The 17,379-nt window shown below is 39.6% G+C and overlaps 1 protein-coding gene across 10 annotated transcripts in view; it reads right to left on the bottom strand.

The window, feature by feature from the left end:
- LOC147846163 (uncharacterized) overlaps positions 1–17,379 on the bottom strand; it is a 24,317-nt gene extending 6,938 nt beyond the window's left edge. The window contains exons 1-5 of one of the 10 annotated variants that reach the window (XR_015481451.1): positions 17,291–17,379; positions 15,821–15,983; positions 3,139–4,177; positions 2,934–3,053; positions 1,940–2,794 (exon numbers count right to left, since the gene is read on the bottom strand). Coding sequence is in view for 7 of the 10 variants with exons in the window: in XM_087245422.1 (XP_087101548.1) it covers positions 2,973–4,010; positions 9,129–10,135; positions 15,821–15,875 (2,100 nt within the window). In the remaining 3 variants the exon portion in view is untranslated. Of the gene's footprint in view, positions 1–1,939; positions 4,178–7,034; positions 12,355–12,705; positions 12,782–15,820; positions 15,984–17,290 lie in introns of those variants that run through there. The other 9 variants (XR_015481450.1, XM_087245422.1, XM_087245417.1 and 6 more) reach the window with 9 other exon arrangements.

The following is a 17,379-nucleotide window of genomic DNA, read 5'->3' as shown; positions in this document are numbered from 1 at the left end:
GGCTGCCTCTAGGTGCTCAGCGAAAGCTGATTGGCTGCCTGTTTGTCTCTTGGCAGCAGAGGTAAACATTTGTGTTCAGTAGATTAATTCTTCTTCTTCTTCAGTCTCTTCAGAGGAATATAACATTGTTTCTGTGCAATCCCTGATTGTATAACACCTTCAGTCAAGTCTGGCCATAAAGTTTTTTACATTATTTTATATTTGACTGCACAAATGTTCTCAGTACATGTCAAACAAAGACATTCGCTCAATTATTAGTAGATTTCTTTACCTGTTTTTGGAATAATATATTTAAGTGACAGAATGGTTTGAGTTTAATAAACTCCTCTTATATAATAAAGTTGGTGACGTCTGTACTCATAACTGCTCTCCACTAAATCACAAACTTGCTCAATCTAATAATATTATTTCCCCAAATGCTCTTTCTGTATTCAGTCTGTAGAAATATAAAGTCATTTGCTTTGGGACTTAATATCAAGTGTTTTGCCTTGACTTTTCCAGTTCTCCTAAAAATGCTTTTATCCAAACTTTTGTTTGCTGTAAAATTGTATTTTTTGTTACTCTTTGACACTAGAGTCTTCTTACTGTAAATGTATTAATGTATAGCGTTTTCTTTCTACATTTGGCATCCAGAGATTTTGTTGTGTAAATGTGTGAACTCTAATGATTATTGCATGGAAGACTTTTGCTTGGTGAGTCTGATATAAACTTACATAATATGCTGTAATTTAAGTTTTGTAACATGACTTTCAGTCATAATGTCTCTTCTGTGAAAAAGTGTTTTTTCTTTGCATAATAAAATTATATAGGTAAACTCAGATAGCGAAATTCCTTAAGCTCAGATCTGGCCCATACTTACCCACATACCACATGGAATGACGCCACATGGGCGGTCCGCTCCTGTTTGCCAGATTTGTGCCACAAAAAACTAGCACAGATCTGGCCCATAATAAAAATTAATAAAGCACACCTGGACCTAATCTGAGCCATTCATTTTCTATCGCCGGGCCGGGTAGCGGGGGCAGCAGTCTTAGAAGAGAGCTCCTCCAGCTCCTCCGGGGTATCCCGAGGCGTTCCCAGGCCAGCCGAGAGACATAGTCCCTCCAGCATGTCCTGGGTCTTCCCCGAGGCCTCCTCCCGGTGGGTCATGCCTGGAACACCTCCCTAGGTAGGCGTCCAGGAGGCAACAGATGCCCAAGTCACCTTAGCTGACTTCTCTCGATGTGGAGGAGCAGCGGCCCTACTCTGAGCTCCTCCCGGGTGTCAGAGCTCCTCACCCTATCCATAAAAGTGCGCCCTGCCACGCTGCAAAGGAAACTAATGACGATAGGTGAGAGTAGGAACATAGATTGACTGGTAAATTGATAGCATTGCCTTTCGGCTCAGCTACTTCTACACCACAACGGACCAGTACATCGACCATATTACTGCTGCCTCAGCACCAATCCGCCTATCAATCTCACGTTCCATCCTTCCCTCACTTGTGAACAAAACCCGGAGATACTTCAAATCCTCCACCTGAGGTAAGGACTTTCTTCTAACCTGGAGATGGAAAACCACCTTTTTCTGGTTGAGCACCAAGGTCTCAGACTTGGAGGTGCTAGTTCTTATACCGGCCGCATCACACTTGGCAGCAAACCAGAGCCAGAAGACAAAGCTCTGTATTTACAGGTCAATCTACGTTCCTACTCTTACCTACGGTCATGACCAAAAGGACAAGATCTCAGATACAACTGGAAACATTTTACAAATAGTGTAGTTATGGACCTGCTCAACAATCAGTCAAAGCAACCAACACATGTCTAGGCATATTAAGGAAAATAAGGAATGAAGTATTCTGGGGTAGCTAGCACAACAACTCTTAAATACTCATTGAAGCCATTAATGAGTAATGCAGGCATTCAATTAGGAAATGTAGTAAACTCGAAAGGATCTTGACTCTTGAAAGTAAAGAAACTTTATTAATAAAAGAAGCAAGACTAGACAAATGAATGGGCTTTCCAAACTTCAGGCCCTGATATACCGCAAAAGAACTGTCCATCCAGAACATCATCTAAAACAACAACACTAGCCACATGAACACACTGGAGAGTGGAGCAGCAGAGCTGTACAGATATATCCGCACCTGTACGATCACTTACAGAGAGACTTTAAAGACTCGGAGGGGGGCACACACCAAACCCAAACACATTTACAACCTCACCCACTGCAGTGTAGTGTTGGAGTATTGGAAAACAGTTTACCGTCAGTCAACCTTCTCAAACATTCTTCAAACATGAAACATCCTTTGAATAAGTGTAAATGTTTTGCTGCATTTATGTTGTGTGTGCAGCTTTCTGTCTATGGCTGCGCCTGAAATTGCATAATTCCATACTATATAGTACACTACAATCAGTATGCGAGCCGAGTAGTATATCCAAATTGATAGAAGTTTAAAATCATTATGCGACAAGTAGCCGGATGGCCTACTTAGGCGAGATTTAGAAGTTGGCAACGAATGGACACTACGCTTTCCCATGATGCCCTGTAAGATAATTCATGAATGGGAGTGAAGTGACGCAACTCACACGGGTAAGTCACATGATCATAACAAAATGGCGGATGTAGTACATCACAATTCCATTTATACTGTATAGAACGTACTTTTTAACAGCCGAGTAGTACATTTAAATTCAGTCACTACCTACTGACTAGTAGGCGGTTTCAGGTGCAGCCTATGTGTTTCTTAAGCTCTGCCGAATGAGTGAAACTCTAAAGCAGGGGTCACCAAACTTGTTCCTGGAGGGCCGGTGTCCTGCAGGTTTTAGCTCCAACCCTAATCAAAGACACCTGAACAAGCTAATCAAGCTCTTACTACGTATACTTGAATCATCCAGGCAGGTGTGTTGAGGCAAGTTGGAGCTAAACCCTGCAGGACACCGGCCCTCCAGAACCGAGATTGGTGACCCCTGCTCTAAAGATTCTGATCATGTCTATTGTTTCTCTCGAGTGTGAATCCTCTCATGTTTTGTCAGGGTTCCTGAGCAACTAAATCTCTTATTGCAGTGTGAACACTCGTACGGTTTCTCTCCAGTGTGAATCCTCACATGTTTTTTCAGGGTTCCTGTGCAATTAAATCTCTTATTGCAGAGTGAACACTCGTACGGTTTCTCTCCAGTGTGAATCCTCTCATGTTTTTTCAGGGTTCCTAAACCACCAAATCTCTTATTGCAGTGTGAACACTCGTACGGTTTTTCTCCAGTGTGAACCCTCTGGTGCTGTTTCAATTCTCCAGCTTTAATAAAAGTCTTGTCACACTCAAAGCACATATACTCTTTTACACCAGTGTGGATCTTCATGTGGTCATTAAGGTGTGATGATCGACTGAAACTCTTCCCACACCGAGTGCATGGAAATGGTTTTTCTCCAGTGTGGATCCTCATGTGTTTAATAAGGTGTGATGATTGGCTGAATCTCTTCCCACACTGAGTGCAAGTGAATGGCTTCTCGCCAGTGTGGATCCTCATGTGTGCATAAAGTGATGGTGATTGGCTAAAACTCTTCCCACACTGAGTGCATGGAAATGGTTTCTCTCCAGTGTGGATCCTCATGTGTTTAATAAGGTGTGATGTTTGGCTGAAACTCTTCCCACACTGAGTGCATGTGTATGGTTTCTCTCCAGTGTGGATCCTCATGTGTGTATAAAGTGATGGTGGTTGGCTGAAACTCTTCCCACACTGAATGCATGTGTATGGTTTCTCTCCAGTGTGGATCACCATGTGTTTTTGAAGATTTTGTGATTGGCTAAAACTCCTCCCACACTGAGTGCATGTGAATGGTTTCTCTCCAGTGTGGATCCTTATGTGTGTATAAAGTGTTGGCGCTTGGCTAAAACTCTTTCCACACTGAGTGCATGTGTATGGTTTCTCTCCAGTGTGGATCCTCATGTGCAGATTAAGGTTTGATGATTGTTTGAAACTCTTCCCACACTGAGTGCAGGTGAATGGTTTCTCTACAGTGTGGATCCTCATGTGAATCTTAAGTTTCCTTCTGCTGGCCCAACACTTTCCACACTGGGTGCAGGTAAAACCACTCTTGTCTCTCCTTTTGAAAATACCATCAGTCTGTAAATGAGTTTTGTCCTCAATTTTGACATGGTGTTCCTCTTCTTTACTCTCCTCACACTCTTCAATTAGGTCTGAAATTAAAAAAAAAGTTCAGTTTGTAATAAGTCATAGAAACTCTCATCAAAAGCTGCAGTGAAAAGGCACTAAACATTGGTTACACAAACCTTAATTTTGATGCACATTAAATGTAAAAACATAGCTGATCATATTTAGATTAATCTTGTCATATCAACCTCCTGGGGTCCATTACACATACACATTTAATTGGATTCTTATATGATTGACCCCAAGTCAATTTTTGTTCATATTGATGAGACTTATATTTAAAAGCTGTAAATGGGCAGTTTTTTTTTATTTGTATATATTCTCAATCACAACAAAACAACATGTGTTTGTAAAACTTGTAAAGCAGATAAGGAATGCTTTCTCATTCTGTGCCTGACTGGTAAACCTGTCAGAAAAAACTGCTGAATCTCTGCGAATATTTGCCTCACAGACATATCTGCATAAAGCCATAAATCTGCACATTTAAATGACAAATGTTCTCTGGTTTAGTAATCTGCATATAACAAATGCAATGCAGAATTCTAACACTTAAAGGTTTTAGATCATCTAATTAAAATATTATAACACAATTAAACACATCGTGCAGTCTTTAAATGAAGGTTTTTATTATTAAAAGGAAGACAAAATACTGAACTACATAGCCCAGTGTGAAAATGTTTTTCCCCATTAAAACAACTTTATCCCACCGACTTCAAGTTCTCTAGCCACACCCAGACCTGATTACTGCCACACCTGTTCCCAATCAAGAAATCGCCTAAATAGGACCTGTCTGACAAAGTGAAGTAGACCAAAAGAGCCTCAAAAGCTAGACATTATGCCATAATCTAAAGACATTTAAACACAAATGAGAAAGAAAATACTTGTCATGAGTTAAAAAAAAAAAAAACTGAACTCAAATGCAGAAAAACGACAAGTCTTTATTGAGAAGTGAGTCCTGGGAAAAGTAAAAATCAAAGTAAACACCAGGTCGGGTGAGCGCTGAGGAAGTGCTGTGGAAAAAACAACAACCACCAGACAGTCACTCACTGGCAATCCTGGACACAAATACAGGGACAAGTGATAAAGCAATATGCACACAAACGATCAATAACATACTGTCAAACATGAAGGGAAATGATGTGGTATAAGTGGAAAAAGGGAAATGAGAGCTCCTGTGACTGCAAATAAAAGCAGATGACAAGAGGTAATCTGTAACCCAGAACAGGAGGAGAGCAAAGGCGTGAGGTACGGTGACAGTACCCCCCCTCCCTCAAAAACGCCCCCTGGCATTCCCTCAAAACTCACTATGGACCTGATGAAACTGATCAATGAGAGAGCTGTTCAGAATATCCAGAGCCGGAATCCAACATCTCTCTTCTGGACCATAACGCTTCCAGCCTACCCAATACTGATAACCATACATACATACATACATGATAACTGATAACCTCATATCCAGGAGCCAGTGCCCTGTGCACCCTCAACCAGTCTGAGAGGCAGAGGAGCAGAGGTTAAAGGCTGCAGAGGGGAGAGAAGAATGGGTTTGATCTTAGACACCTGAAAAACACGGATGAATGTTTTTAAACTTAAAGCTTAATTTTAGTTGAACCAACACTGGACTGAGCACCTTGATAATGGGAAATGTTCCAATGAATTTGAGTCCCAATTTATGTGAGGGAGGTCTAAGAGGAATGTCTTAGGAAGACAACCAGACTTTCTGACCGAACATGTAAAGAGGGAGCAGACACTTCATTATTATTGCCAGTGCTTTTCTGGTGATACTTCATGTCTGGAGGCATCTCTGAATGGACGAATACATGAGGGAATAATGGCATCTGGTTCTTAGGAAGATAATATGCTTATTTCATGCGGTCACCATTTAAAAAAATGAAAGCTAGGCTGAGGTGGGAAAAAACATGGAAGTATAGGATCAGCACTGTAAACCTTGCAACAACATGGTGTATACAAACCTCCAGCTGTTACCATGATTTCAAAATGCATATATGGTGTAAACATCACTTTAACATCATTCAGTTCTGTTTAATGTAAACCATTAAAACATATTAGGTATCAAACACAATCACAAACTCTTGAGGAGTAATACGCTTAAGTTTCCTCCTAGGATTCAGTTCATGGCAGCAGATAAACACTGATACTTCCAGGTTTCTTCCCAACTCACCCTCAATTGTGCTTTTAAAATGGCGGCAGCGGTAATGCAGTTGATGTGATTGTCTGTTGTGGTGAAGGAGCCTAGATGAAAGCCAAAGTTCTCAATTTACGCTCTATCTAGGTTCCTACTCTAACACAGGGGTTCCCAAACTTTTCAGCCCGCGACCCCCAAAATAACAATGTCAGTGACTCGCGACCCCCAATATCCTCTGAGGTGGTTATAAATACAGAAACCTTGCATGCAATGGCGCAGACACACCAATTAAATTTGTGTCAGTGCTTTAAATGTGCCAGAAAGTATAACCTGATGTTATAAAATCAAAATGTACTGACGCTATTGCTGCCTTTAATATAATGTAATTACCCCAGGGGTCGCAATCCAATAGAACTAGTAACTATAAGCTACTATATTAACTATATAGTATATAGTAACTATAAACGACTGTTTTTATTTTAAGTATAGTTATGGATAAAATATGTTAATTCTAATGGTTTAATAAAAATAAATAGATTTTTGGAAATCACCAGGTGACCCCCCTTCATTGCCCCGCGACCCCTCGGGGGGTCCCGACCCCCACTTTGAGAACCACTGCTCTAACATATGGTCATGACTGACAGGACAAGATCTTGGATACAACCGGACACATTTTACAAAGTGTTATGACCCGCTTGTTTGAGTCGCAACATAACAGAGAAATCAACCAACAAAACAGCCTGAATGCAAATTATTTATTGTTAAATGTAAATCATAGAACAATCAAACAAAGCAACCAACATATGTCTAGGGATAATGAAGATAAAGAACTTAGGGTATAATCACAACAACACTTTAACTACATGATACAAGTAATGCAAAACAAAACCATGAGGTTAAAGAGTCAGTGAGATGGCAGGTCTTGACATGAGGACTCCTGAGTAGCCACAGTGTCCTGGGGTAGCACAACAACTCTTATATACCCTTTGATGAGTAATGCAGGCATCCAATCAGGATCTACCACATACTCCAATCTGGAGTGTTGGGATCATCACAGTGTATTAATATTGTAAAACTTTTACCTGTCGCTCTGAATAAATCATAAAATACTCATCAAGTTTGTATTCTACTCACAAAAAGCAAATGTAGTAAACTAGAAAGAAACTTCAATCTAAAAGAAACTTTACTAATAAAATAAGCAACACAGGACACAGGAAAGGGCTTTCTAAACGTGAGGCCCTACTCTACGGCAAACTAACTGTCCTGGAAATTCACCTTTATTGATGTGCGGTGTCTTCCCAGTGATTTGTTTCTCATTCAGGGAGTCAGAGAACATCATCCATAACAACAACAAAAAAAGTATACTGTCACTCAGCCTTTTCAAATATCATTATTATTCAGACATGAAGCATCCTTTGCACATGAAAAAATGTTTTGCTGCATTCATGTCGTGCGCAACTTTTTGTCCATGTGTTTCTTAAGCTGTGCCAATTGAGCGAAACTATAGACACTAATCACATCTGTACGGTTTCTCTCCAGTGTGAATCCTCTCATGTGTTTTCAGATGTACAAACTCTCTTGTCACAGTGTGAACACTTGCACGGTCACTCCAGTGTAAATTGTCTGGTGCAGTTTCAATTTTGGAGCTATAATAAAAGTCTTCTCACACTCAAAGCACATATAGTCTCTCACACCAGTGTGGATCTTCATGTGTTCATAAGGGTTTGCTGATCAGTTGAAACTCTTCCTACACCAAAGCTGCAGTCAGACTAGAGTTTGTACAGCGCTGCGAAAAGGGGCAGGATTAAACAAGAAGATTAGATTTTTAAAAAGTGAGCGATTAGTCCACATTTTACATTTCTGTCCAGAGAGGTCATATTTGATCTTTGATTGGTCTCACGCTGGCTGTTTCTCAATATGCGTTCTTCAGCGCTCTTGTGTCCTTGTATAAAGTCATCATCAGCTGCCAAAGTTCAGTTCCAATACTCAAGATCATTACGCCAATACGCAAGAACAGAGGACGCGTGAAACTTCCTGTATGTGTTCTTGATATCGAGCACAGAACTCGCGCTAGAAGTCCCAGTAGTCATTTGCGACTGGAGGTGGAAAGCGGAGCATTTTGTTTAGATTTATTATTAAAGTTCAGAGATATCCCTTATTCACTTCAGGAGTTTCCCTTAATGAAAAAGTGAATATGAACATCCCCATGAACATCTTAATAAAGGAATAAACACATTAAGGGTGTTTGTTTGCTGAAATTTGTACAAAAATCTGTTTTATTTACACTTTGCAGCATAAATTGATAAAGCTTTTAAGCATTGTATAAATTTTTAAAAGGGGAAAAACAATGAATCGTTGTATGAATGCTGTAATGTTTAAATAATTTTCCATTAAAAACATGTGAAGGCCATGTGAGCATCAGGAAGAACGCAGCATCTCATTTCTCAGAGGACGCGTTCTCTGCCCTCGCGGTCTCCCAAGTTCGTTCTTCCGAGGACACCTGGCAAGACCGCTCTCCACAAGAACGCAAGTCAGTTCTCTGCGTTCTTGGAAAGTCACCGTCAAGTGATGCAATTTCACAGGTGACAGTTCACCAAGCTTGAACTTTGCAACACAGTGAACTGCGAAACTTAAGGCATGAACTTGCGTTTCCGATCCGCGCGTAAGTATGGAAGTCTATGGGGAGAAAAGTCCAGTGTGACCGCAGCTTAAGTGCAAGTGAATGGTTTCTCTCAAGTGTGGATATTTTTGTGTTTACTAAGGGATGACATTTGGCTGAAACCCCTCCCACACTGAGTGCATGTGAACGGTTTCTCTCCAGTGTGGATCCTCATGTGTTGATTAAGGGTTGATGAGTAGTTGAAAGTCTTCCCACACTGAGTGCATGTAAATGGTTTCTCTCCAGTGTGAATCTTCATGTGATTTTTAAGGTTGGATAATTGGCTGAAACTCTTCCCACATTGAGTGCATGTAAATGGTTTCTCTCCAGTGTGGATCCTCATGTGATTATTAAGGTTGGATAATTGGCTGAAACTCTTCCCACACTGAGTGCATGTGAACGGTTTCTCTCCAGTGTGGATCCTCATGTGATTATTAAATTGTGATGATTGGCCGAAACTCTTCCCACAATGAGTGCATGTGAATGGTTTCTCTCCGGTGTGGCTCATCATGTGTAAATTAAAGTTTGATGACTGGCTGAAACTCTTCCCACACTGAGTGCATGTGAATGGTTTCTCTCCAGTGTGGATCCTCATGTGCAGATTAAGGTGTCTTGATCTGATAAAGCTCTTCCCACATTGGGTGCATGTGAATGGTTTCTCTCCTGTGTGGATCTTCATGTGATAATTTAGGTTTGATGATTGGCTGAAACTTTTCCCACACTGAGTGCATGTGAATGGTTTCTCTCCAGTGTGGATCCTCATGTGTATATTAAGGTGTGATGATTGGCTGAAACTCTTCCCACATTGGGTACATGTGTATGGTTTCTCTCCAGTGTGGTTCATCATGTGTAAATTAAAGTTTGATGACTGGCTGAAACTCTTCCCACATTGAGTGCATGTGTATGGTTTCTCTCCAGTGTGGCTCCTCATGTGTTGAATAAGGTGTGATGAGTGGCTGAAACTCTTCTTACATTGGGTGCATGTGAATGGTTTCTCTCCAGTGTGGATCTGCATGTGATTATTAAGGTCTGATAATAGGCTGAAACTTTTTCCACACTGAGTGCATGTTAAACGATTCTTATCGTTCCTTTTCAAATTACCATCAGTCTGTAAATGAGTTTTGTCCTCAATTTTGACATGATGTTCCTCCTCTTTACTCCCCTCATACTCTTCAATTAGGTCTGAAATAAAAAAAAAAAAACAGATTTTATTAAGTCTTAAAACTGTAGAGTGAAAAGACACTGGAAACATTGGCTACACACACACACACACACACTATAATTTAGCTGCACGTTAATGTAAAATAAATCAGATCATATTTAATTGGGTCCATTATACAGATACACATTTAAGCAGATTCAATTTAATCCATCTTTATTACTCTAGTGCTTATACAATGTAAATTGTGTCAAAGCCGCTTAACATAGAAGTTATAATAAATTGAAACCGTGTCAGTCCAGTTTTCAGAGTTTTTTTTTTTACATAATTGATCATAAAAGTAAGTTTTGGTCATATCCATGAAACACATTTGAAAGCTGTAAATGGCCTATTTTTATTCATAATTACAACAAAAAGTTTTTTTATAAGTTTATAAAGCAGACAGGGAATATTTGTTCATTTTGTGCCTGACTGGTAAATGCATCAGAAAAAAAGTTCAGGGGTAACAGCTGAACAAACAGCTGAATATTTGCCTCCCAGACATGAGACATACATGTAGAGAATCTGCATAAAGGCTGAAATGTGCACCTTTCCCCTTGAGTGCTGTTGGGTTGTTTGCATGCATTCTGGGGTGATTTTGAGGCTTAATTTGGCCAAAACTTTCTAATACCCAAGCAGCATGTATGAATGTGTTTGTGTTTTTGAGAAAGAAACGTTTATGCGTGCATAGTGAAAACTGAAACAAGTCACTAAAACAAGGCTGTGAAACACACACAGAACATTTGTTCACAAGACTTTTAAGAACTGGTTCTTGTAGCCTAGTATTTTTGCTCCAAAATAATGTGAAAATCATCTTATTTACAGAAAAAAATATATTGAATCAAATTTTTTAAGTCACTTTTTGAGTAAAAATGGTCTATGCGAGGAGGCATGAACTATCATTACTAATGCAGTAATTCACACCTGAGAAGACAAAGAGCTGCATAATGAGCCATCAGACAGGTATGTGACTAAGAGGGGAGAGTTTCAAGAACAAGTCTGAGGAAAAGATAAGTTTATATATTTTTTGCAGTTTATTTAAAATATATATAACTATTACACAAAATAACTCAAGATACACTTGTATGAGAAAGTAAAAATGGATTGGGGATGGGATGGTTTTTGCTGTCTTAAATTAAAGTTTTCAGCGCAACTCAACTAGAGGCATGGTGGGTCTCTGGAATGACTAAGTCAAATTGGGGGATGGTGGGTCTTTCTTGCTGTCCGGAGCGAATTGTTTTCAGCGTCCAACTCTCAACTAGAGGGATGGTGGGTCTCTGGAATGACTAAGTCAGTGTGGGGGATGGTGAGTCTTTCTGGTGGGAACGACGTAAAGATGCTACCCACCGGAGTTGTTTAGACCCAGGCCGTAAAAACATGAGGCCATGCCCGACAGGGCCACCTTTCCCGGTCTACCTGTCAAAACGTCCTACACCTGGATGTGCGTGCTGCCACCAATTATCACTGACTTGCCATCTCATTTTCGGCAAAAGGCGTAAAAAAGTGGACTTAGTTTTTAGTGGGCTTGCGGTTCTGCACGGTGGGAACGAACCAAAGGGACTTAGGCCAGGCCTAAAAATGGATTGGGATGGGATGGTTTTTGTTGTCTGGAACAACTAACTCTCACTTGGGGGATGGGGGTCTTACTTTCTGTCCGGAGCAAACTTTTCAACGTCCAATTCTCAACTAGGGGGATGGTGGGTCTATTTTTGGGGATAGTGGGTCTCTGGAATGACAAAGTCCGTTTGGGGGATGGTGGGTGTTTCTTGCTGTCCGGAGCAACTTTTCAGTGTCAAACTCTTAATTAGGGGTATGGTGGGTCTATTTTTGGAGGATAGCGGGTCTCTGGAATGACGAAGTCCGTTCGGTGGATGGTGGGTCTTTCTTGATGTGCAGAGCAACCTGAGCGTCAAACTCTCAACTAGGGGTATGGTGGGTCTCTGGAATGACAAGGTCCGTTTGTGGGATGGTGGGTCTTTCTTGCCGTCCAAGCACATTTTTAGCGTTCAACTCTCAACTACAGGGATGGACGTAGTTTCTGGAATGACTACGTCCGTTTGGGGGGTGCTGGGTCTTTCTAGCGAGCACTACCAAGGTCCAGTTGGAAAATAGTCGGTCTGACTGGTGGGAACGACGTAATGATGCTCACCGTCAGTTACGATGTAAACTCAGTTACCACATAGGAATTATAAATGAACAGCACCTGTTTTGCAAACAACAGTCAGTTTACATTTTTCACAATAGCATAGCATATGCATACTTGATGAGAGAACAGAATGCAAATAACAAAGAAACTATATTTTAACACTATCAACCACAAATAAGTTTACCATACTCACATGAAAAAAAAAGACTATTAGTAATTTATAGTGAATAATGTAGTTGTTTTGAATTATACTATAGTTAAGTACTTGAAATAAATTGCTTTATTAATTCAATAGTCATGTTAATATAACCACTACTTTATGTACGTTATAGGACACACTTTGTACAACAATAAAACTATAAGTGGCCGGTAAAAACATAAATCATAAGGTAAGATTAAAAGACTTACTCGACAGGAATTCTATCCTTCGCTGGGTCTAGACGCTCTTCAAAATGTATGCGTTCTTCAGAGTCGTGCTCTTCCTCTGAGGAGAAAGTAAATTCTTTGTCGCTGTCCAGTACCATCCAAAGTGCTTCTTCACCCGTGTAGCGTGCGTATCTATGATAAAGCTTGTCGCTATATGCCATGTATTAGGGAGCGTGTATATTATTACCTTAAAAATGTGGTTATAATGGAGGTCAATGGGTCAAAAACAGCCAAAAACATAAGGAAAGGGTATAGGGCTGCAGGATTAATTCTATTCTTACAATAAGGATATTTGTGGCCCACGATCAATAATTAAACATCGTCACGATTTTACAGTATAAACAGCAAGCCCTTATTTTAATGGGTGGAGTTTACAGATTGTATCGCAACAAGCATGAGGTGACTGCGTCTAGATTACAAGCGTTTTTTTCAAGGAATGTAATGTTGATCAGGTAGCCTTTGCTCCTGTTCAGTCCAAACTTCCCAAGGTAACACAACAAACCTCATTAACCACCTTAAAAGCCATCGCAAAGTGGCTGTCGTCAGTGGGTTAATGAGCTCAGGACAATTCTGCTTTGAGTTTTTCTATGCATTACTAACATCACTAAACCAGACAACATTTGTTTTCTAAAGTAACCAAATATTCACGAAGATTCAGGAGTTTTTTCTGACACGTTTTCCAGTCATGTAGAAAATAATAAAATTATTTAAAAGCGCATTAAAGACTAAACACATAAAATAAAACATTCGCAAAGGTGTAGCTTTAGGAAAAACACCAATTGACGAGCGCTGCTTTCAGTTTTAAAAGAATCAAGCGGATTTAAAAAATCTAATTTGCAGAAGAGAAATGACAGGAATTTTGCAAAAGGAAAAGATTAAACTTATCGAGACTGTTAAAAGAACATTCTGCTTTATATATTCTTTCAACTCCAATACAACAGCTCAGATTATGAATGACGGAGTGTAAAGCCGTCTCTCCTGCATGCCTCAGCAGCGTGTCCCGCTGTTTAAGAATGAGGAGGCAGAGAGAACACGAGGTTTAGTTTCACCTCAAAATATTAAAATTAAAACTAACATCGAACAGCTCATCACGCTCAAAAGGTTAAACTAAAACGCACAACTCTTGTTGGATGCACCAGCAAGATGCACAATGAACCACACGGCATTCGTTTTAATTCGATATTCGTGAAGTATGTGAACAACAGCAGATGCTTTGTCATGTTGGTCACGACACTCTGCTTTAGAACTTATTAGGCCCAATCCCAATTCTATTGTTGTACCCCTACCCCTTGACCATTACAACTGAGGGTGAAGGGGAAGGGCTTCAAAATTTACCTTTAAGAATTAGGACAGCACCACAGTACCTGCACACGTCATCATATGTCATCACGATCTCCTGCTTTATATAAGATCAGACAATGGCGACTGCTGTAGTTACTCCAGTTGTGTTATTTTTAGGCATTTATCTTCAAGAAATCACTGAAGGTGTGTATTATCATAACGATTCTAATGTGGCAATAAGATCATAACTATACAGTGCATATACTCTGTGGCCATACTCATCATGTCAACACGAAAACAACACTAACATCATAGCAGACACTGTAAAAGCTCATTCTCAGCCACTAGACTTTTCTGACAGGATATTCGAGTGTTATTGAGCGTCAGAATGTTGTGGGATTGCTGTACAGGTGTTATTATCATGGATTATAGATTGCGAAATTTAGCGGGGGGTTTTGTAACGTTTTTTTTAAGCATGGCTGTAAAACACGAATGCAGTTATGAATATATTAAACCATGTGGCTGGTGTATTCTGGGAAATTTTCTTACCCCTTGGTTTCGATTGTGGTCCTGAAAAATCTTCGTTTGAAGGGCTTTTCACCCCTTACCTTAGTCCTACGCCTTCAAGTTAAAGAGAATTGGGACAGACCTACCCGTTGACGTGAACGCGCAAAACGAGGGGTAGGGGTTAGGGTAGGGATGGGTAAGCTTGATCCTCGAGGGCTGGTGTCCCTGCAGAGTTTTGTTCCAACACTAGTCAAACACACCTGAACAAACTAATCAGTGTCTTCAAGATCACTTGAACTCTATAAGCAGGTGTGTTTGATTAGAGTTGGAGCTAAACTGTCCCTCCAGGACCGAGTTTGCCCAACCCTGGGTTAGGGGTTATTGTGATTGAGCCTTGTTGTTTTTATTACAATAATTACACTTACCTTTGCCATCGCTCTTCATCACATGTAGCCCCTCTTTTGAGCACATCTTGCGGTCAATTTAAATTATCCTAAAAATCCTGCTTATTTAAGTCATAATTTTCTGCAAGTTATTGTTATAATAGAATAAATTAAGTAGTCTACAAAGCATAAGAGTCAGCACGGGTATATAACAGGTGGTTTTACTCCTGATGAGAATATTTAATATTGTCAGACTCCACTTTCACATTAATACACCTGAATGAATCAAAACTCACAGCTAATCAGAACAGCCTGTGTGCAGCACCTGGTCAGATCATACAGAACTGTCAATCACAATCTGAGGTGAATCTTAAATGAAGACAGACAGGACTGCCTGACCCTCTTGCGTGTGTATTTACAATTGCAACCCAACGATTTCCAACAAGCTTACTTTAATACGAAATTAAAGCCGGTAAAAAACATGAAGTACAATTGTGGTGCGACGATGATACGACTGTGTTGAATGACTGACACGAGGCGTGGCTATGCAGGACCATGATGTGTGTGTGTGTGTGTGTGTGTGTGTTTGTGTGTATGTGTATGTGTATGTGTGTGTGTGTGTGTGTGTGTGTGTGTGTGTGTGTGTGTGTGTGTGTGTGTGTAAACCCGCTTTCAGAAAGGAAAGACAAATCGCTCACTGCCGTGGGGCTGCTTCTGATAAAGAAAATAACTCTTAAATTAAGAGAAAGCCCAGCTGATATTGCTTTACTGATCCTGTGGGAAAGCAATAATGAACCTGTTTAAATATTTCTGCATAATGTGTCGAAAAACTACATTTTGGCAATTTTAACCCAAAATATTCAGGGCTTTGGAAAAAACATTTGGGGTTGAAGCCCCCTGATTCCTGATCAGGAATAAACACCAACCTATTTGTTGTTCAGTGTCTTCATGTTTAATTCTGCAGGGTTCTGGATCACTCATGTTCTCGCTGTCCTTCAATAAACTCTTCACTGGAGCCTGATGGGAATATCACAGTGTTTACAGCTGAACTGGAGGAGGAGGAGCTTCACTGGAGGAGGAGGAGCTTCACTGGAGGAGGAGGAGCTTTACTGGAGGAGGAGACAATTATTGTAATTAACATTCTGTTTGCTTATATTTATATTTTAATGCCAAATCAGCAGCACTGGCTATATTCATGGCAATACTTGTATTAAAATGTTCAATATATTATTGACAATCATTAAATATTCTCACACAAGTTACACATAGGTTTCTCTTCCCTGTTCAGTAAATATGTGTGTAAGTGTTGAGTGGCCAATTCTACATCTCATGTGTGCAGCGTGATCATGTCTCTGATTGCCTACAGTTATCTCTCAATACTGTAATACATTCATTATTAAGTGTTTTATACTATTATACTAATCCCACATTCTGTTTCACTGCTAAATAAAGTGTTTTCGTCTCTTCGGAGGTTTACAGAAGAATATTTTAAGTTAAAAGATCAATATTAAACAACTTAGTGAATGAATGAGATGGAGACACAAATGAAAGGTGCCCAGATACAGGGTTTCTGCAGGTTTCAGCAAGTTAAATTTAAGACCTTTAAGACCATTATGAATGAAATTTTAGACCCATAAAAGGCTAAAGGCTAATGAATTTTTCAAATGGCCCAGATGGAAAAGATTTTTATTTGCCCTTTTCAAATAGTTATTATAACTTAATAATGCAATAATACATTAATAATAAAAAATACAATATTTTAGATAAATATTTAAATATTGTGTAAAAATAAGCAAGCTCTACTTGTATCCATACACTTTTTCCAACATAAACTTTCTTTAAAATAAAACTGAACAAATGTTTTAGAAGTTTAAAATAACTATAATAAACTAAATATTTGCACAACAATCTGTCCAGGTCGGTGTCTTCAGCAGTAAATACATGGAGAACTTTTACACAAATGTTTCTGTAAGGAAAATAATTAAACCATTATGATTAATAGAGTTAAAATGACCTTTTTAATAAAAAGTGTAAAGTTTTATTGAGATGATTGTTGGTGATTGTTTGGGTTTTGGCCAGATTTGGTAGCAATACATGAACAAAGGAAAATTAAGACCCGTTTAAAAAAGATTTAAGACCTGCAACACAATATTTCACTACTTTTAAGACTTTTTAAAGCCTAAAATTTGGGTTTTGAGATGTAAGACATGTTAAGACCCTGCAGAAACCCTGCAGATAACCCGTGAGTAACGCATTACAGAAGTGTTTACAGCCTAGCATCGAGCTAAAAACAAGAGACTATATTAGCATTGAGCACATATGTTAAAGCAGTTCAACCCGCAAGATAATTGCAGCAAATCTGCGAACGCTACAAAGGTCAGATATAATACACTTACTTTGAATAGACGCACAACACCCGAAACAGAAGTGGAGTTAAAGCAATTCAACAGCAAACAGCAAAGCTCTGCACTCTCCGCCTCACACT

Source organism: Danio rerio, chromosome 3, assembly GCF_052040795.2.
Source record: "Danio rerio strain M-AB ecotype USA chromosome 3, GRCz13ab, whole genome shotgun sequence".
Lineage (NCBI taxonomy): Eukaryota > Metazoa > Chordata > Actinopteri > Cypriniformes > Danionidae > Danio > Danio rerio.
Note: the sequence above shows the minus strand (reverse complement) of the source record. Positions and strands in the feature narration are given on the sequence as shown.